Source organism: Arachis hypogaea, chromosome 2, assembly GCF_003086295.3.
Source record: "Arachis hypogaea cultivar Tifrunner chromosome 2, arahy.Tifrunner.gnm2.J5K5, whole genome shotgun sequence".
Lineage (NCBI taxonomy): Eukaryota > Viridiplantae > Streptophyta > Magnoliopsida > Fabales > Fabaceae > Arachis > Arachis hypogaea.
The window spans coordinates 94525992-94548517 of record NC_092037.1 but is presented as its reverse complement, the minus strand read 5'-3'; the positions used below and the strand labels follow the sequence as shown (position 1 = coordinate 94548517).

At 31.0% G+C, this 22526-nt stretch overlaps 1 protein-coding gene across 1 annotated transcript; it reads left to right on the top strand.

Annotated features, from left to right (window-relative positions):
• The first annotated feature begins 11749 nt into the window (after nucleotides 1-11749).
• On the top strand, nucleotides 11750-14810 carry LOC112752057 (6,7,8-trihydroxycoumarin synthase). Its single transcript, XM_025801440.3, has 2 exons — nucleotides 11750-12705; nucleotides 14062-14810. Exons 1-2 carry the CDS (start codon nucleotides 11797-11799, stop codon nucleotides 14698-14700), a joined length of 1548 nt encoding a protein of 515 aa, XP_025657225.1. The 5' UTR covers nucleotides 11750-11796; the 3' UTR covers nucleotides 14701-14810.
• Nucleotides 14811-22526: the final 7716 nt, after the last annotated feature.

Genomic DNA, 22526 nt, shown 5'->3' with positions numbered 1-22526 from the left:
CGCTACCAGGTAAGCAGAGAAAGATAATAATTACAAGCCGACCAAGCGACTACTAAAGTATATCAAAAAGAAAGTTCCACAAGTTCCACAACAAAATCACAAACCCCATGCAAAAATACAAGAGATCATTTCTTGGGCATATCGACAATCTTGCCATCCTTGATTGTTTTAAAGACCCCGATCGCCGACATGTCGAAGTCAGGGGCCACGATCTTCACCTGGGCTTTAAGAGTCTCTTCAGTCATCAGGATCGCACTTTTTTCCTGCTTCATGGTCTCTTTATGCTTCTTCTTAAACTCTTCAACTTCAGCTTGAGTGGCCTTAGCCGATGAGACGGCTATATCACATTCTTTCTCCAAAGCGACCACCCGACCTTGCGCGGAATTGAGCTAGCTTTCCAAAGTCATCTCCCGCTTGGTCAAACGGGAAACGATAGCATCAGAGGTCTTCAATTTTTCCTCGGCAGACGCGGCCTTCTCCTCGGCAGTCTTAAGATTCTCCTTCGCCTCAGACAGCTGCTCCCGAAGCGTTTCAACTTGAGTTTTAAATTGATTATTGGCTGTAGCAGCAGATTCGAGCTTCCTATGCAGCAACTGCATCCCCGACAACTCGAACTTGGCCTTCCGAGCTATAGCAGCACCACGAAGGAGGGTACGATACATCCACCTCGCCTGCCCTGTAAGGTCGGAGCCATGGAAGTGTTCCTCTGTGCCAGGAAGCAACTGGGAGTCTATGAAGGTCCCAGCGTCGAAGTTCCTCTCCATCACGGTGAGGGCTCCTTCAGGGCTGGAGAATGACCTCTGCCTCTTGGGGGTGGGGATGACCCTCAAGTCCTCTTCCTCAGCTTGTTGAGCAGAAGACGAATGCCCGGTACCAGCCGCCTCCTCATGAACAGGAGAGATGCGCGCCCCGTCAGAATTCTTGTCCGACATATCGACATCACGGGGTGAAGGCACCGCCTGATCCTCTTTGTTCCCAGGAGGGGTCTCCGGCTTCCCATCGGCCTTCTCTTCATCACTCTCCTCCAAAAAAGTCTTGTACAAACTCTCAAGGCCTGTCACCTCGACAGACATTCCCACTACAACAAATAAATAAACAAGTTAGTCGTGTAATCGGCATAACTAACCAAAGCAATGGTAATGCAAGAAACAAGTCAGAGCTACTCACAAATATAATTCCGAGCGACCTCCCGGTTACCCAAAAGAAGGTGGGGATTCACATGGTTTCTCCCAAAAACGGCCAACAACACGTCGGCAATTTTTTTGTCCACGGCAGACATCCCCTTGTAAGTCACCTTAATAAAGGTGTTAGACCTCGTCCTGAAACACCAATACGTTGGGATGAGGCGTTCCCCCTCTAACGACAACCAGAAGGGATGGCGGCCTTTGACTGGACGCACTTTAAAATACTTGTCCTTAAACCCATGGTAAGAGTCCTCGAACAAGCCAAAAATCCTCCGACCCTGGGAAGATCGGAAGAACAGGAACCCTTTCCTCGCTTTCCCTTCCTTGGAAGGATTAGTGAGGTTGAAGAAATAAAGGAAAACATCGACAGACACCGGCAGCTCTAGGTATTCACACACCATCTCGAAACAGCGGATGGAAGCCCAACTGTTCGGATGCAGCTGCGACGGCGCCACAGAGACCCGGTTAAGCAGCGCCATTTGAAAAGCAGAAAAAGGAATACGAACCCCCACTTGGGTGAACATGGACTTATAGAACCAAATCCAGTCGGCAACCCTGGGGGAGTGAAAGTTGAGCTCGTATATCCGTTCGTTGGGGGCAGAAACGAAAACGTCATAGTTGGCTTCCTCGTCAGTTCCACCGGACAAGTACTCGGCTTGGCGGAACTCGGTAAGTTCCTCCTCGCCCATTTGGTTCGAGGAATCTTTCACGTCGAAAGTCACCCAAGCGTACGAGTCGTATCCTACATTGGAGGAGGAGGCTCGTGAGACGATGCGAGGCATACCTACAGTGGGGTACCACTCGGTTAGTCTACGAGGTTGGGAGCTCAGAAAAAGCACAGAAACTACAGTTAACCTATTCAGTAACTAGAATTAAGCATGGCTGAAGCAGAAACCAAGCAAAAGCCTAAAAAGCTAATACCCTGGAATGGTAACCCCCTAACGCACCTACTTAACACTAAGGTCATTTAGCATACATGTCAAACAAACAGCATGTATACAGAGGAACTGATGATGAAGGTAAAGTGAACACAAAGCAGAAAAAGAGGAGATGAGTGCTTACCTGATTAATTGTGTTGGCTGAGAGGAAAGCAAGAAGGGGTGAATGCTCAGAAACATGGAGATCACAGTAGGAAATTCAAGAGGATGGAATGAAAATGAGCAAGGAAATGGAATAAAAGTGAGGCGTGAAACTGACTGAGGGATTAAGTAACGGACTCGAAGCGCGAAAGGTAGGGGTAAAAAAGTCTTTACTCACAGGATTTGAAACGACCCATTATGAGCATTAAATGCCCGGCGCGAAGAACGAGGCGACGAACGGTTATCCCCAGCAACGAACAGGCACGCGCGCGAAAGACACGTCCTCTCCACGAGCGGCCGATTTAGCGACAACGCTCGAGAGAGGGCATAACATGCCACCAATAGCCCTCACGTCCGTTGCTAGCGCGTTGGGGGCACTGTTACGGCCCGGCCCAGACCGTTTGTGGGCCGACCCGACCCACTGATTACCCGATCCGAACGGTTGGGTACGAGCAGCTCAACCAGCGACCAGGATACGCGTCCTTGACAGCTCTCCACTACAGCTGTGTGAGGAAGCTTCGAGGAAGGTGTGTCTGTCCTTGCGGGGCCCACTTTTGACACGGTATTTATGGAGAAGGCCCTACCCCTCTCCCAAGGTACGTCACATACCACTCTCTCACTTTTCGCTTGCACACGAGACTGACTAGAGCGTCGGAATGTCCTTACAGGTGACACCCCCTCTTCTCTACATAAGGAGCTCGGGATGTCGGCTACTCCAGTTCCACCCTCGCGACTCGGTCCTAGGCCACACCTCACCTATCCACCCGAAAATACCTTCGAACCGTTCGATACCCAACCTATCGAACAATAATGTATTTTCAAAAGCAAAAATAAAAAAGCATGCAATGCCTCCAAAACGTTGAAGGTGTATGTTGAAATATATATAATGATTGTAGAATTAAGACTCTAAGAATAGTAGAATAGAATACTCTTTTATTTAAATTACTTTATGCTAAGCAACATAAAACTTATCAACTCCAACTAACAACTAGATACGCAAAAAGAAATTGCATAAAAAATAGAACCGTAAAAATGAGTTTTTGGTGGCAAAAGAACTACAAAATTACCTATTTCTTAACCCAATCTCTCTCTCTCTTTCTTTTTCTCTCTGAAGTGTGATTCTCTAAAAAAAAATTCACTATTATTATTGTTGCGGTTCTCTCTCACTTCTTTAACTGATTTTTCTTATTTCTTTTTTCTATCTATAAAAATTAACATGATTTTGCTAATTATGATTTTGGTATGATTGAAGCTTTAAACTAATTTGGATTTATCGTTGAAATTTGAATATTTTAGTATCAGATTGAAGATTATTTGCTAATTTATTTTTTTGACTCAGCAATAAAAAGATAGTATTACCATATGCTCCAAAAATATACCAATTTCTTAGAACAATGCAAGTAGAGCTAATTCATACATTTGGCAACTAAAATTAGTGTGACCTACAATGCTACGAGACACATAAAACTAATAACTAATGGCCTTTAATTACTTAAGTAACATAACTTTATTCACGTACTTCACTACCTATCCCCTTCTAAATTTCATGGTAATAACATTGCATATCTCAGTTTTATTATACTAAATAAATAATATGTTAAAGTGATCTAAATAATTAGAAAATAGAAATAGTAGTCTTCAAAAAATATTTAAACAAACACAGGAAAATAGAAAAAAATCAATCCAAAAAAAAAGTATATTTCCCAACCTCTTAATTAAAGAATCAAATTATAATGGATACTTATTTTAAATATTCGTGACATAAAGTATTATTTATTAGTTATTATTTTATATTTTTAAGTATTAAAATATTTAATTTTATATATTTTAATTTTATTTATTTAGTTGGTAATTTAGGTTTTATGTTAGTGGATTTAGGTAGTATTTATTTTCAAAGATTAAAATTAAAATTGAAAGACTAAAATTCAGTATTATATTTGGTGGATAAAGATCGGAATTAAAATTTCACTCCCAAAATGCAAAATTTTAGTCTTTTCATACTTCTAAAAAGTGGAGACACAAATAAGAGACTGAAATATCTGGAGACGAAAACTGAAACTTTAATAGCATTTTCTTTAATAACTAAGAGTATTTTAGTAAATATTTTTATTTCATCTCTATATTTATCTAAAATCAAATAAGATACTAAGACATAATTCAGTTCTATACATTTTACACCAAACATAATACAAAGACTTAATTTAGTCTCAGTTTTTATTTCTCGGTCTCTGGCTTTCAATCTCAATCTCCCTTCAAGACGCAGTCTTAGAATTTTCTTTATTTTAACCTAATATGATGAGGTATATAAATATCTCCTAAATTATTGTAGCCATGATAGAGAGATTAGAAGTCTGAAAACTCACTTTTTGGTTTTGTGACAAAATCATATATAGACAAATGAAGTTGAGTGAGTCCTCCTATTGTTGCATCATGAAATTGGATAGAATGTAAAGTAATTCTCTTTGATTCAATTTCAATTTGTCATAAATTATATGGTGTAGACAAATTAAGTTGAGTAAATCTCTTTCTTATTACGTAAAAAAGTTGAATAAAACATTACAAGACACACGGATACTAGCGTCGGCAAATTGCCTGCCTTTGCTCCTGCTACAATTTGCCAAGTAGCAGCGATTGCCATTCGAGCTCTTCAATGTAACGCAGAATCAAATGGATCAAATTAGTGTCGATTCTATGAAGCACCACCGCTAATCCCAACCCTTTATCATATATTTGGTGGTTGTGATACCTAAATCATATCAGATTACCCAAAATCAAGAAAAACAAGAACCTACGAAAGGAGACTGAAAAGTGCGCGGACCCTTGTTCTCTGCTCCACCATGTGCCGCTATGTTACCATGGAGTCGCGTGGTTGCCGACTCATCCTCCTTTCACCGTCGTCGACCGTTCTCCTCTACTCTGCAATGTGTGAAACCCCTAATCCCTCTTTTATAATGTGCGAAACCCGCCCTGTTCTCTGTTTCACCATGCGCATCTGCGCCGTCTTTAAGTCATGTGGCTGTCTAGACATCCTCCTCTCACCATCGTCGATCGTTTCCTTCTCCTCCACCGTGCGTGAAACCCTTACTCCTTCCTCCACCGTGCGCAATTTGAGCTATCATGGCCTCTCTCCTATCACTGATTCGTTTTTCCATCCAAATTAATTTCCTATTTTCATCAAAATTTTCTATATCTTCTTGGTTTAGATTATACTTTCAAGTTAATTTGATTCGGATTCAGATTTATATGATTGTATATATTTTATATATTAATTAACTATTTTTAATTAAATAATCAATTATCAGAATAATCAACTTTATTATAATAGAATAATCAAATTTACAATTAACAAATAATTAAATTTATTTAGTGTTATATAATATTTTTTATAAGATATTAAATATATATTTTTATATACAGTAATTATATATATATAATTGCGTTATATTATAAATTCATTTTTTAAATAAAGAATTGAATACCACCCAAATTTATCCAATAATAAAATAATATTTTGAATGAAAAAGAAAGTTGACAATCAATTTGAAGTTTAACTAAATTTTTTCATTTTAGGTTTGATTTTATGTTTTTCTATAAAATTTAATAGAAGCCCGCTATACATACAAGTCTTTTTGACTTATAAGTTTTACAAGTTAGTACAAGTCCAACAAAACGTACGCACATTACTCTCACATTCAAGAATAAATATATGCAAGTTATTCAACCACTTGCTGTTTTCAAAGCACGTTACTCACTATGCATTATGAACGACTCTTCTTCTTCTTCTTCTTCTTCCATGAAAACGAGTTTCTTGCCAAATTTGTTCGATCTCCTTCGTGCGTTCTCTCTTCGCCTTTTCATTCGTTGTTTTACCTGTGTTTATCACTGGTATTCTTGTTTCGTTTTTTTCGATTTTCATGGTTTCTGAAATCAAGCTTTGAAATCGTTTTGAAAATAATAGAACTTCAGAAATACACCCAAACGATTACAAAAATACACCCAAACAGTTACAGAAATTCACCCAAACGATTATAAAAATACACCCAAAAGATTATAGAAATACACCCAAAGGATTACAAAAATACACCCAAAGGATTTAAGAAATACACCCAAAATTCGTTGAAGTACACCTTATGCATAATTTAGAACTCTTTATCTTTCTCCCCCTCATCTTTTGCTGCTTCTTCTTCTTTATTTTCTTATTTCATATTCTCATAATTCTTTTTGGGGGAAAAAAATCAAACAAAGAAGAAAAAATACGTAATGTTGCAAAATTAAAAGAAGAACAAAGAAAAACACGACGATGAAGATGAAACACTTTAAAAATGATTTTAGAGTTTGATGTCAAAAAATAATGGAAATCGATAATAACGAAGAAAAAAACAAAAAATACGTAAATAAAAAAGAAAAAAGAAAAAGTAAAAAATTCGGAAAAAAAAACGCTTTTCAAAAATTAAAATTCTGTTAGAGAAGCGATCTGTATTCGGATATATGAACCTTACTTCTGTGACATATGGCACATGAGCTCTCCATATGATGGAGATATATAAATTAGGTAATAGAACATTAACTCATTTGTGGGTCACATACATACATCATGATTCACTTATTCTATTCTGGTTCTAATAAATTTAGAACAACAAATATTAAACTCAAATAAAATTCTGTAAAACAAAATCATGTTAAACAAAAATTATTTGGTAGCTAAATTTTTAGTATTTATAATTTTTTTATATTCAAATGATATTATATTATCGAATATAAATAAAATAATTCAGACAGAAATTACTTTTTTTAATTTAAAATAATAATAAAAAATATATAAATTATTATATCTCTAACATAATTTATCACGTAAATTTTTTTTTTGAATTTGAGTGATTTTTTTATAAATTTTTTTTTCTCTTTTTATTTGTATTGTGTTTTTTTTAGAAAATAACTAAAATTTAATTCTAAATTTTTATTTTTTCTCAAAAAATTAAATTAATAAAAAAATATAATTAGTTATATTCCTAACAAATTCATTTGATATATACCTTTTGGCTGAAGTGTCACATACAATTTAGCATGCATATCTCGTTATTCGTTCACATATATATAACCTTATCTCTTCTGCTTCGGCGTTGGACGATTAATGTCCATATATATTAGAGTTATAAATATGGTGTATGTGAATAATATAAGCTCGTAATATCTCACCTAGGTCACACAATAATGGATTCACTTCTTCTAATTCCATATCTAACCCTTTCAACATTATTGTTGCTATTCTCTTTGTTTTTCAACAAACACAAAGCTACTAAGAACACAACAAAAACTCCACGCAAGATCCTAAAGGCCTTCCAATAATTGAAAACCTTCTCCAATAATTAGCTACTATATATTTATATATAAAAATATATATTATTTAATTTATTTTTAATACATATTATGTATTTTAATATATATTTTATATAATAATTAATTTATAAAATTAATTTTTATGTATCTATAATATAACTATAAAATAATTATCTTATTAGACAATAGCTATAAAAGTCTCTATTTTATAAAGTGGAAAATTACTATCAAATTCGTAAGTCAAATAAATAGCATTTTCTATTAAATTATTAGGACCGTCTCCTTTCACAGTGCCATTTTTTTTTTAATCTATGTTACATCTTGACTTAATTAGTGGAAACATTACGGTAATTTATGACACCAAAAATGTATCATATATTGTCGCTATATCTAATATTATTTGTATCCTTATATTATATTACACATGAATAATCACCTAATGAATATATTCTAGAGTAATTTTTGGAGGCCAATAATTTTTAATTTTTTTATTATTATTTAGTCAGTATAAATATTAAATTATTTTTAATATATAATTTTTATTAATTTATGTGTATAAATTTTAAAAAATATAAATATAAATTTTATTAATTTATATATATAAAACTCTGATAATATAAATATAAATTAATACTTACTAAATACGAACTTAAAAATAATAATATTTATTAATTATGTAATATTATTCCATATTATATTGTATATGTTCTCACAGTATAATTGATTAACTTCCTGTATAAGTTGAATCTGTGACTTTGTCATCAAATTTATTTAGCACCACTTGATTCACCTATAATTTTTTTCACTGGCACATCTTTTTCATTATGCCTATACTCAAAATCATTTCTGATCATTATAAAGTAGTTGTATATTTTAGAAATAGAGTTCTCAAATAATTTTTCTCTCAACTACTTTTATTTTTATTATAGAATTCTGCTAAGTAAATAATATAGGTGCAAATAACGTAAATAATGAATTGTATTTTAGACCTATTAAAATAAAAAATATTCCATCTCATTTTTTTAAGTTAATTTTAGCTTTTCGTCTTCCATCTTTCTCTTTTTTTACCGCAATTATTTCACTCCTTCCTTCTTTATCGCGTTGTCGTCAACGCATCTCACTATCGCCATCATTATCGGAAGAAGCAACACGTCACATCCGTCGTTATACCTTCTTCTCTTATCTGTCGCGATGTCCCTATACTCTCTGCAATCGACGCTATCGCTGCACCTTCTTCTTCCATTGCCGTCCTTCTTCTCCTTTACGTGACGTCACACCGAATCAGAGGTCTTATTCTATCATTGCTCTAACATTGCATCTCTGTCCTTGTTTCTACACCGTTGGACCGTGTCTTTGCCACTTCCATTGCGTGTCGCTTTGCTTCGTTTACTCAAATGGTATGACCGAAATAAACATCCACATATTAGTGAAAAGAACTATTCGTATACATAATAAAATAAATATTTTGTGAAACATGTGTATATAGAATCAAACAAATCAAATAAAATACCAATTGTATATCCAAATAAATATCTATTTTAAAATGAAAAGAACTATTTACATACATATATATAGTAAAATGAATATTAGACTTAATTCATAAAAAAATAAATAACAAGAGCAAGAGACACCAAAATCGCGACACACCAACGACAATAACACAAGATTGCAAAAAAAATAATTGCGATAAAAATAAAAAAATTATAATTATAATTAAACTTAATTACTTAAAATTTTTATTTTTAAAATTAAAATTAATTTTTTTAACCTATTATTTAGGTTGTTCGAACAATATGAGATAATAATTGTACCTTTCTTTTCAATTACATTGTAGAGCGTTCTCCATGATTTGGATTGTCGCTTCCTTTATGTTTGAGGTCACACACTCTAATAATATTTTAAAATTAAATAATTATGTGCAACAAAAAACATGATAGACAATAAATAAAAATATATAATTAATAATACTTACACTTATAAGAATTTATTTAGATAAATTTTTTTAAAAAAATTGAGTTATTTTTTTAAAAAATTTTTAAAAAAATAAAAATAATTTTATATTTGAATATTTTATGCGAAAAAATTTTATTTATTAATTATATTTGAATAAAATAATATAAAAATAATTTTTCTTTATTTATTATGTAAAAAATATTTTTTAAAGAAAAATATCTTTTTAAAAAAATGTAAAATATAGTTTATCAAAAAAATATTTTTTATTTTTACTATTAGATATTTGTCAAATACGCTAAAAATAAATAATAATATTTTTTATTAAAAAAAGAGATTTTTTAATCAACTTAACGGCACCCAAACAAGCACTAAGAGAATATAAATTACTCTTCTAACTTAATTGACACAATTAATTTCTCTTTATAACTATCTTCTCTCATTTAGTTATACCAAAAATCCATTCCAAATTTAATGTAAATCAAATTCCAAAAAATTCTCTTTCATTATTATATTACATTCATAATTTTATAATTTCACTCAAATAAAAATTTTAATTTCTTATATTTTTAACCCTAAAAAAAATTCAAATCACCTCAACATATTTTATAAAAAATAAAAACATCTTAAATTTAATTGGTCACTATTTATTAAAAATAAAAACCACCAAAATTATTAGTTTGTGACCTGCAAAATAAAATAATAAATGATAAATTAGCATCAATCATTGATTATAGATATTATGTGTTTAAAATTATAGATGTTATATGTATAAAATTATGGATAACGTTAAATTAAAAAAATTTAATAATTTCTACTATACAACTCATATTTTACATATAGACTATTATAAAATAAAATATAAAATATAAAAAAATAAAAAATAATTTTTTTAAAATAATTATTAACTCATCATTTTAAAATTAATATATAAGCATACATATGAATATTAAATAAAAAAATATTAAAATAATTAAAATCATCACCATTAGTTCATTAGTGAATATATGAGATAATTTGAAATATAAATAAGACACACAGTTTAAAATTTGAAAATATTAATTGTAAAAATTTGTTTATCATATGAACATTATATTATATGTATGAAATTATGAATATTATGTGTACAAAATTATGGATGTTATTAATATAAAATTATAGATGTTATATATATGAATTTATAAATTTTATGAATAAATTTGTCAATTGAATAAATTAATTTAAATATTTGGTATTCTTTTTTCAAATTCAATTATGGTAAAATTTGAAAACATATGTGATTAAAAACTAGAATAAATCATTCCACTTTGAAAACATGAAACAAATTTTTAAATTATCGAGGACGGCAATTTAAAAAATTATATGATGATTTAAATATATAATGTCTTTAAAGAATATTAAAATAATTTAAAATATACAATAATATATAATTTAAAATTAAATAATATTAATTATAAATATCTTTTAATTATAAAAGTTATATATATGAATTTACGGATGTTAAATACTAAATAAGGAATATGCTTTTATTATTATAATATAAATTAAATGACATAAATATAAATTATGTGTATTTATTTAATAAAAATATAAATTGATAAATGTATATAATTATAATATGCTATTTAATATATACAATTAATACTTTTATATACAATAAATATTATAATAAAAAAAGACGAGTGAAAAGATAATAAATAAACATCGCTCATCTTATTAAATAAAAAAAATAGAAGATTTTGGCTATTTTTGGTTTTCTAAGTTTGGTTTTCAAATTTTTTTCATTTAAAATTTGAAATTTCAATGTTATTTTATAAATTAATAATTTTTAAATAATATTTAAATTTTTTATATTACGAATATTTAAAGTACACATTCATCTATCTCACAATAATTTTTATGAGTATGAATATGATGGTTGGTGTTTTATTTTAAGTGTTGTATTATATTTGATCCTTCATATACTTTAGTTGAGGTTGTTTTATATAGTTTGGTATCTACAGTGATGCCACCTCTCCCTTTCTGGTCGAGAAACTTGCCAAAAAAAAAATTATATGAAATAATAATTGTACTTGTCTTTTCAATCACATTGTATAGCGTCTTCTATGATTTGGATTGTCGCTTCCTCTAAGATGTTTGAGGTCACATATGTGGTCCTAATGCTGTCTATAAATTTCTAAACACTCGAGCAAGAAATTAAAGCATCAATAATAACTTTTCATAATCATTATTAGTCACGAGCCAAAATGGTGTCCCCACTTCTCTTAATTCTATTCCTAACTCTTCCTTTCTCATTGTTTTTCTTCTTCTTTCAAAAACAAAAGAACAAAGCCTTTCCACCAGGTCCTAAAGCCCTTCCAATAATTGGAAACCTTCACCAATTGCATTTTCCTACCCTTCATATTCAACTATGGAAGCTCTCAAAATTATATGGTCCTTTGTTCTCAATCAAACTAGGTTTAAGGCCATGTCTTGTTGTATCCAATTCCAAAATGGCCCAAAAAGTGTTGAAAACTCACGACATTGAATTTTGTGGAAGGCCTTCTTTTCTTGCCCAAAACAAAATTTCCTACAATAGGATTGAAATTGCATTTTCAGCATACAATGATTCTTGGAAAGCAATCAAGAAAATTTGTATTACCCATTTCCTTAATTCAAGTAGTGTCTCCAAATTCTCCTCTATACGCCAATTTGAAGTGAATCAAATGATCAAGGAGATATCAATTCAAGCTTCTTCTAAAAGTGTGACAAATTTGAATGATGCAATTTTGTCACTTACCAACACTATAATTTCTAGAATTGCTTTTGGAAGAAGCTATAAAGATGATAAAGGAATTATTGTTGCTAAGAGGTTACTTGGTTTGCTTAATGAATCTCAAGCTTTGTTAGGAGCATTCTTTGTTTCTGATTATGTTCCATTCATGGGGTGGATTGATAAACTTAGAGGTATGCATTCTCTTCTTGAAAGAAGTTATCAGAAATTTGATGAATTCTTGCAAGAAATTGTCAACCAACACCTTGATCCAAAGAGACAAAAATCTGATGATGAAGAAGAAGAAGATAATGTCATTGATGTCTTATTGAAGCTGAAGAATGATAAGGAGCAGTCATTTCCATCTGATCTCACTTATGATCACATCAAAGCTGTGCTAATGGTATGTAATGTTATTTTACACTTTTTTTTTTATTTACTTACTCTATCTTTTCGGTGTTTATTTGGACGTCATTATTTTAATAAAAAAATATCATTTTTAAATAAAAAAAATATTTTTTATTTTTTAATGTATTTGGTAAATTTCTAATAGTAAAAGTAAAAGCACTACAAAAATTAAAAAAATATCTTTTTTTAGAAGCTGTAATTTACATCTTTTTTTAAAAGATCTTTTTTCTTAAAGAAAAGATGTTTTTCATGTAATAAATAAACAAAAAAATACTTTTATGTTATTATACCCAAATATAATTGAGAGATAAAAAGATCTTTTTGGATGAGATACGTACCCAAACATAAAATTACTTTTACTTTTTCATAAGATCTTTTAAAAAAAGATAATTCAAAAAAAAATTTCTTAAAAACTCACCCAAACAAACCTGAAATTTGATTTGAAAATCTATGAAAATATTATTTGGTATCAAATTTTCCGTGAGATTATTTATAAAGCAATAAAACTACTAATCACTTATAATCATATCTTAGATTGTTTCAATTTGAGTATTGTATTTAATTTATCTAGTATACTAATTTAGGATAAAATTCTCTTTCTCTTTTTCATTATTTTTTTAAAATTATTTCTAATATTTAATTTGATTTAATTAAAATTTATAAAAATATTAAAGACAAACAATATTTTTTATTATTTTTTATTATTAAGTACACATGTAAAATTCATCTATTAATATTGTGAAATTTAGATTCCATCTAGTAAGATATGTTTATTAATTTAGTGTATGAAACAAAAAGTAAATATATAAAATATTTTTTAATTACTATGTCACATTGTAACATAAAACAAATAAAAGTACGTTGACGAACACTCACATATAATTGTCTTCATTTGAAATTTATAACTGAGAGAGGAATGTTAGAGGACAAGCAGATTTTGTAATTTGTAGCCATTAATTAGCTATTATGAATGTTTTTAATGGTGTGGTATTATTCATTTTTTTATGATTAAGTACTGACAAAATTTTAATAATAAAAGTGCTGACCCGCCCTAAACTTTTTCTAATTTTAAAAACTGTTAAATAATAATTTAGTTAAATTTATTAAATTATCTAACTATTTTTAAATATCAATTTCACATTAATATAGGTTTATCTCATGATTTAATTAAGAATGGACCAAAATTAGAAGCTATAGGTTGGCTAATGTATGTCGCCACATTTATATCACTTAGGTTCAATAATTGAATATATCATAATTTATGTATATTATCAATAATGAAGTAAACGACAAGAAAATATCATTTTTTTATATTTAATTATTTATTATCGACCAATTATTTTTTTTGAAGGACATACTTATTGGAGGGACATATTCAAGTGCTGCCACATCAACTTGGGCCATGGCAAATCTAATGAAGAACCCTAAAGCAATGATGAAAGTTCAAGAAGAAGTTAGAAACTTCTTTGGCAGCAAAGGCTTTGTTGATGAAGATGAAATAAGAAATAATAATAATGTTTTACCTTATCTTAAGGCAGTGATAAAAGAGACACTTAGATTAGTGCCACCATTACCACTATTATTAACAAGAGAAACAAATGAAGCATGCAAAATAGGAGAATATGAAATTGAAGCCAAGACATTAGTGTATGTTAATGCATGGGCAATTCAAAGGGATCCTGAAATTTGGAAAGACCCAGAAGAGTTTTATCCTGAGAGATTCTTGAAAAGTTCAATTGATTTTAAGGGCCAAGATTTTGAGCTGATTCCATTTGGTTCTGGAAGGAGAATTTGCCCTGGATTGAATATGGGAGTTGCAACGGTGGAGATTATTGTTGCTAATCTTCTTTTTTGGTTTGATTGGGAGATTCCAATTGGGATGGAAGACTTGGATAATAATGAAGTCAAACCAGGGATTGTTCATAGCAAAAAGAATCCTCTTTATCTTAGGGCCAAGAATTATTATCATATGGGAGTAATTAATGAATGAATGATGGATGGTAGCTATATATAATTGCTGGGGCATAAAATAAATGTAATTTGGTAGGAACGTCTTTAGTTAAATTTCAGCCTACTATAATATTGAAATAATTTAAGTAATTTAGCCTTCTATTTTTACATTCAGCTAACTTTGTGACTCTTTTTTTCTCTCTTTTTTCTCATTTAAAAATCATAACATTGAACGGAACCTTTGCAATAAGACTATTGAGAGAACTGCTTAGGAGATAGTAAAAGAGTTATAAATAGGTGTAAGGAATGTAGATTTGGGGTTCTGATGAGAGTGCTTTTCATTTTACATTTTCAATAGAATTCATTGTTTCATTTTTCTTAAGAAACCTTTTCTATTCTAGAATTCTCTTCTTCTCAATTTCTTTCTGTTTTGGGTTCACTGCAGAGGAGTTTTCTAGGGTTTTCAATTCCTCTTTTATGGTATCCAGAGCCTATAATCTTGTTCATCTTTGTCATGGAGATTATCCTCTCTGACTCTTCCAAGAAAACCTTCTCACCTATCTCAGACAAACTCACTCAAGAAAATTATAGCACATGGAGACACACGGCTATGTTAATAATTCAGAGCCTCTTCATGGAAGATCATCTATACAGCTCCAAGATTCCGCCGTAGTTCGTGACTGATGAAGCGACCAAAACAACTTCTGAATCGGTGAAGTACAAGACATGGAAATTACAAGATTTAACTCTCACTACTTGGCTTGTAGAGTCGATGACTACCAGCATCAAGAACAAGGTAATTCATCTTTCACAATTTTATGAAGTTTGGGAAAGAATTGAAAAATACTTTGAAGATGCTTCCGCTTCACGAATTCAGAGTTTGAAATCCCAACTCAAATCATGTAAGAAAAATGGAACTGTTTCTGATTTTCTGAACAAGATTCGGAATGTGGTCGACGCCCTTTTTGCTCTCGGCTATGAGGTACCTGACTCAGATCACATACAAGCGATAATCGATGGTCTTAATGAAGATTACACTGTATACATTGGTTCGGTAATGTCAAGGCTTGGAACCTTCAAGGTTGCAGAGGCTGAATCTTATCTGCTTGCGTTTGATGATATGCTGGACAGGTTCAAGAAACCTGATGTAGTTATGCCTGTAGCTCATTATGCTCAATCCTCCTCATCATTTGAATATCAAAGAGGTGGAGGCTTTCGAAGAGGCCGTGGTGGCCGCAGTAATCGTGGAGGACGTTTTGGATACACCCAAAATCATCCTCAATGCCAATTATGTGGAAGGCAAGGACATGTTGTGTGGAACTGCTTCCATCGTTTTGATACTGCTTTTCAACCTAATTCCACAATCAACTCTACCCCAATGCAAATTCCATATAGTAATACACAACCACCCCCTCCATCCTCCAATTTCCATCAACCTAGGGCATATCTTACCCATTCCTCTTCAGTAAGTGAAGCTTCTTGGCTACCAGACACAGGAGCGAGTCATCATGTCACTTCAGATCCAGGAAATCTCCTCACATCATCACCAAATCCTTCAGATAATGATCAGCTCTTTGTAGGTAATGGGTCAGGTATTCCAATTACTCATTCTGGTTCTTCAATTCTTTTTGATTCCTCCTCAAATATTGCTTTTCGTTTAAAGAACTTACTTCTTGTACCACAAATTACTCAAAATCTATTGAGTGTTTCTAAATTCGCAGCTGATAACCATGTCTACTTTGAATTTTGGCCTGATTATTGTGCTATTCATGATCAGGATACCAGAGAACTTCTCCTACAAGGCATGTCTAGAAATGGCACTTACTCTTTTGATAACTTTCGAATACCAAAAAATTTGTCTAATACCTCAGTACAGATCCCTGATAACCTGTCTAGTTCTAGATCTCAGTATTCTAGTGCTTATACTACTAGTACACAGCTAGCTAATCAGTCTTTAGATTCTAGTGCATATCTTGTTTCCAAATGTAATCAGAATAACACTGTGGATTTATGGCATAAACGATTGGGCCATAGTTCTCTTAAAACTGTAATGGATGTTATGAATAAAATTTCTTTGCATTTTAGTTCTCATTCTGCTGCTAATCATGTATGTGAAATCTGTCCTTTAGCTAAGATGCATAGGTTACATTTTTCTTTAAATGATACTGTGTATATGACACCTTTAGAACTTGTTTTTGTGGATATCTGGGGGCCTGCTCCTGTAATATCAAGAAGTGGATTTAGATATTATATTTCTTTTGTTGATGCACATTCTAAATATACATACATTTTCTTACTCACAAATAAGTCTCAGTCTTTAGTAGCTTTTCAGAATTATAAAGCATTTATAGAAAATCAAATTGGACAGAAAATAAAGGCTTTACAAACGGATTTGGGAATGGAATTTATGTCACATGCTTTCACTGATTTTCTTGCAAATGAAGGTATACATCATAGAAAATCATGCCCCTATACTCATCATCAACAAGGAAGTGTTGAGAGGAAGCATAGGCATATTACAGAAGTGGGTCTCTCCCTCTTAGCTACAGCTTCTTTGCCTATGCAATTTTGGGAAGATGCCTTTTTGAGTTCTGTTTATATTATTAATCGACTCCCTACCCCAGTGCTTGATAACAACAGTCCTTTTGAGGTTCTTTTTAAGCATCAACCAGATTATACTTTCTTTAAAATTTTTGGATGTATGTGTTTTCCTTTCTTAAGGCCTTATAGTAAAACTAAATTTAATTACAAATCTGAACCATGTTTATTTTTAGGATATGATTCAAATTTTAAAGGCTATAAGTGTATGGCAAAAAATGGTAAAATTTATATGGCTCGACATGTGTTGTTTCATGAGTATACTTTTTCATATCAAAAATTGTTTTCTAACACCTTGGGCAGAGATGATTCTTCCAAGAATAATCCAGAGGGTGGTAGCCAGCTTAAGGCCCCTGCATTTACCATCATTGATTCAACTCCACCATCAATGTCCTCATCTAATCAAGCTACGAAGTCTTTGAGTATACATTCAGATACTGGATTACAAATTACAAGTGAACCATTGCACGATACATCTTCTCCTTCTCACTCAGGCTTGGACACTCATGACACTACTTCTAGTCATGAGAACGAGGAGAGCAGAATTTTAAAATGTCACCCACCTTCAGCATCTCCTACCAATTCTTCTCCGGACATGATTCCTATTAGTGATATTGAAACTAGCCTTCCTTCCACAACAAATGCTCATTCCATGACAACAAGATCAAAATCTGGAGTGTTCAAACCAAAAGCCTTGACTGTTCAACAAACCGATCTACTATACAATACTCCAAGGACTGTGGCTGAAGCGTTACAATGTTCTCACTGGAGAGAGGCAATGGATAAAGAGTTTGCTGCTCTTCAGAAGTGCAAAACATGGGAATTAACAGAACCACCAGCTAATACCACAATTATTGGAAGTAAGTGGGTGTTTGCTATCAAGAAAAATGCTAAAGGTGATATTCTGAGGTATAAGGCAAGACTTATTGGACAGGGTTTTCATCAAGTGGAAGGTATAGACTATGATCAAATTTATAGTCCAGTGGTAAGGCCTTCCACCATTAGAGTTATCTTAACTATTGCTGTTTCATTAAATTGGCCATTGAGACAGTTTGATTTTGATAATGCCTTTCTTAATGGCACCTTAAATGAGACTGTATACATGATGCAACCTCCGGGATACTCTACAAAGGGTGAACAACTAGTGTGCAAGCTAAACAAGGCCATTTATGGTCTAAAACAAGCACCGAGAGCCTGGTATAAAACATTATCTACTACTCTTCAACAATTTGGATTTAAAGAAACCAGATCTGATGTGTCTTTGTTTGTTAGATTTTTTGATTCTAATGTGATTTACTTGTTAGTTTATGTAGATGATATAATTGTTACCGGTAATAATGCTGCAGAATTAGATAAATTAATTTACCAATTGAACAATATTTTTCCGTTAAAGGATATGGGGAAGTTTAGTTATTTTTTAGGCTTGGAAGCTTCATATTTGTCTACAGGTAGTGTTCATATTTCACAAACCAAATATGCATCTGAATTACTTAAGAGAGCTGGAATGGAGACTGCGAATTCGATGCCTACCCCAATAATGTCCAACACAAAGCTTTCAGCTCATTACTCGGAACCTTTTCATGATCCCAAACTGTACAGATCAATAGTTGGTGCACTTCAATATCTCACAATGACAAGACCAGATATTGCCTTTGCTGTTAACAGAGTATCTCAGTTTATGCATCAACCAACATTGCTGCATTGGAAGAGTGTAAAAAGAATTCTGAGATATGTGAAAGGTACAGTAGATCATGGATTATTATTTTCTAAATCTACTGATTTTAGGTTGTTGGCTTTTTCAGATGCTGATTGGGGTGGAGATCTAGATGATAGAAAATCAATCACTGGATTTTGTGTTTATCTTGGATGCAATCTGATCTCATGGAAGAGTAACAAGCAGACAAAGGTGAGCAGGAGCAGTACTGAAGCAGAATATAGGGCAATGTGTGCTGCACAAACTGAGGTAATGTCCATACAGCAACTTTTGGGAGAGCTTCGAATCCCACAACCTATGTCACCAACCATCTTTTGTGACAATCAGAGTGCATGTTTATTGGCTGCAAATCCAGTTTTGCATAGTAGATGTAAACATCTTGAGCTGGATTTGCATTTTTTAAGGGATTTAGTAAATCAAAAATCTCTCTATGTTGTTAATATACCTTCTCAAGATCAGGTGGCCGATTCTTTAACTAAACCATTGTCCCTAAGTTTGTTTCAGAAATACAGGTTCAAACTGCGACTTCGAGACAAATCGTGCCTCAGTTTGAGGGGGAGTATTGAGAGAACTGCTTAGGAGATAGTAAAAGAGTTATAAATAGGTGTAAGGAATGTAGATTTGGGGTTCTGATGAGAGTGCTTTTCATTTTACATTTTCAATAGAATTCATTGTTTCATTTTTCTTAAGAAACCTTTTCTATTCTAGAATTCTCTTCTTCTCAATTTCTTTCTGTTTTGGGTTCACTGCAGAGGAGTTTTCTAGGGTTTTCAATTCCTCTTTTAAAGACTATAAGAGCTACTGATAATCACTTACTTTACTAATATACTAAAAATGTATCTTTCAGGATATTTAATAAGTTGCATTTGAATTTTATTTTTGAAACAAAAATACAAAAATCAAATAGAAAGCAAGAGACGGATTTTCGGTCTCAACTCTCAGAAAGTATCTTTCAAAGTAAATTTCTAAAGTGATTTTTGAGATTAATATCGTACATTAAAATAATTTTTAAAATTTTTTATACCAATTATATTCTTAAGATTGATAAAAATGTATTATATTAATTTTTAACTCAGTTTATGTTAACGACGCACTGACGCAACTTAATGACATTTAATTTATAAAAAATAGCTCCTTTAAAAATATTGAAAAATTTAAATTTATAAAAAAATTTAAAAAAATTAGTGAAAAGACTAATTTGGTGTATGATATTTAATTTTAAGGATTAAAATGAGTTATTTAGAGCAAAATTAAAGACTAACTTAGGATATCTACAATGATGACATAACGAATGATACATGGACAAATAATATTATAATATGTGATATAAATGACACATGGTCAAATATTATTGTGACATGTAATTCAGCCATTCATGTCAGCATATCGGATCTTATTAATCAACCCATCATCACACTATTACACGTAATTAAACAATAATGTGACACGTGACATTAACGATGCACATCATCAAACTATGTCAATATATAATTAACAAAAAATAGGTGAGAGACTAACATAATGTATTTTTGTTAATCTCAAAAATATAATTAATATAATTAAAATCTTAAAAGCTATTTTAGTACACGACTCCGATACGAAAAAATACCTTAGGGAATTTAGTCATCTCTGACAATATCCCAACGTAATGGTGTCAATCACAAACTTGGATCACAGAATGTTTCCAATGTCCTATTTACAAGTTTATATGCTTTTCACAAATTAAGTCCAAAATAGTTAACCCAGTAACTAACATTTTAGGTAAACCCAAATCTTTTTCTGATTTTCACAATAAATATTGGGTCAACCCGATAGTTTCAAGGTCACTACGGTACCGAATTGATATTTTTGGGTGAAAATTTTGAGCCCACCAAGGCCAGACCCAAATTCCCAAATATTCCACAAAAGAGTTTCAGGACCCCCAAAAAAGAGTTCAGAATATTATTCCAGAAAAAAAAAAATTGCTTATCAATTTTTTTAAAAAAAGAAATCCTCAATCATAATCAAATAATAATAATTAAAAATAAAAACAAATTAAAGTATCTCGGGCAACAAAACTCCTTTCATTAGATAAATAAATCTTAATTTTTTAATATTCGTCGATCAAAACTAACAATTAATTTTGAGAATAAAAGAGTAGTCATAAACTCCGTTATATATACATAATTCAAAAATAAACTTTTTCATTTTTTTTCAATTATTTTGTCAAATATAATCTTTTACCATTTAACATCTTCTCCCACATTTTTTTTTCACACTTAAAAAATATATAATAAAAAATTACACTGAAAAAAACAATTAAAAAAATTAATTCCCCACATAATATTTAAACAATCCAAAGTACTAGAGGCAGAACAGCTAACCAGCGCATTTGCAGCTGCCGAAGGAGACAGTATGGTACGATTTTTTAATCTATTATTCTTTTTTGTTTTATTATATAATAATTAATAATAAGAATAAGAATGCATAGTTTTTGAATTTGGTGGTCAAACTTCCATTGTTACGCTTAACCTGCGTTTGAATGTTGGGTCTTGAGGGTGTCTTTTCCAGAGCAATAACACTTACACATATTTGGTTGCACTGCACCATGTAGTGTCATGAGAGACACAAAAACAAGATTAGAAGGTGCCATTCAGAATAATAATGTATATGCATATATATCCTTACAGATTCTATATATTTATTAGGGTTTATTTTCTGGTGCAGTATCATGTTCATCATCTCTTCACAAATCAGTGAATCATAGAAAGAAGATTTGCATGATGTTGATGTTTCAACTTTTTAATTTGAGTCACTGGAGAATGTCAAGACAAAATACGTAACAGTAAGAAGCTAATGTTTCACTTCAATCTTAACATTAAACCAAGATTTATACAATATATATATATATATATATATATATATATATATGATGAGTGGATCAAATATTTGAGTGATTCAATTACTAATAATAGTAATCATCGTAAGTTAATTTTGAAAAGAGACAAAAGAAAATCAATCCAAAGGTCAAGTTTTTATTTAGTATTTATTAATTATTATTAAAATAATTACATAACTTTTATGAGAAAATAATAAATAAATTTTTGAACTTTTAATTTGAGGACATTGATTAATTAAAAATATAAAAATATTTATCACATTTTAAAATGTAAAACATTTAAATCTTTTTAAAAGTTTATTTATTCTCATATATTTTGAATGGAGAAATTCGACATTTTAAAATGTGAAAAATATTTTGTATTTTTAATTAGTTAAAAATTTATTTGTATTCAAGTTAAAAAATCAAAAAATTATTTGTCTTTTTTTCTTTTTGATATAATAAATATATATCTATAAATATCATATACGTAAAATTATGAAGGTTATGTACTTATGTTAAATAAGATTATTTTAGTTATTAAATTTTTAGTATTACTGTTAATTTTGCGGGGTTATTAAATTTCGGTAAAATTTACAAATTTTTATTTCATTTCCTGAAGTGATATATGGCTGTCATGAGAATCTATGCTTCAGTTGGAATTCTACTTGACACGTTAGTATTTAATATGAACAAG

Bases quoted from the DNA above. Each gene is read 5' to 3' on its own strand.
- LOC112752057 (XM_025801440.3), top strand. From the start codon at position 11,797: ATGGTGTCCCCACTTCTCTTAATTCTATTCCTAACTCTTCCTTTCTCA. The intron at 12,706-14,061 runs GTATGTAATGTT...TTTTTTTTGAAG, and splicing joins ACATCAAAGCTGTGCTAATG to GACATACTTATTGGAGGGAC.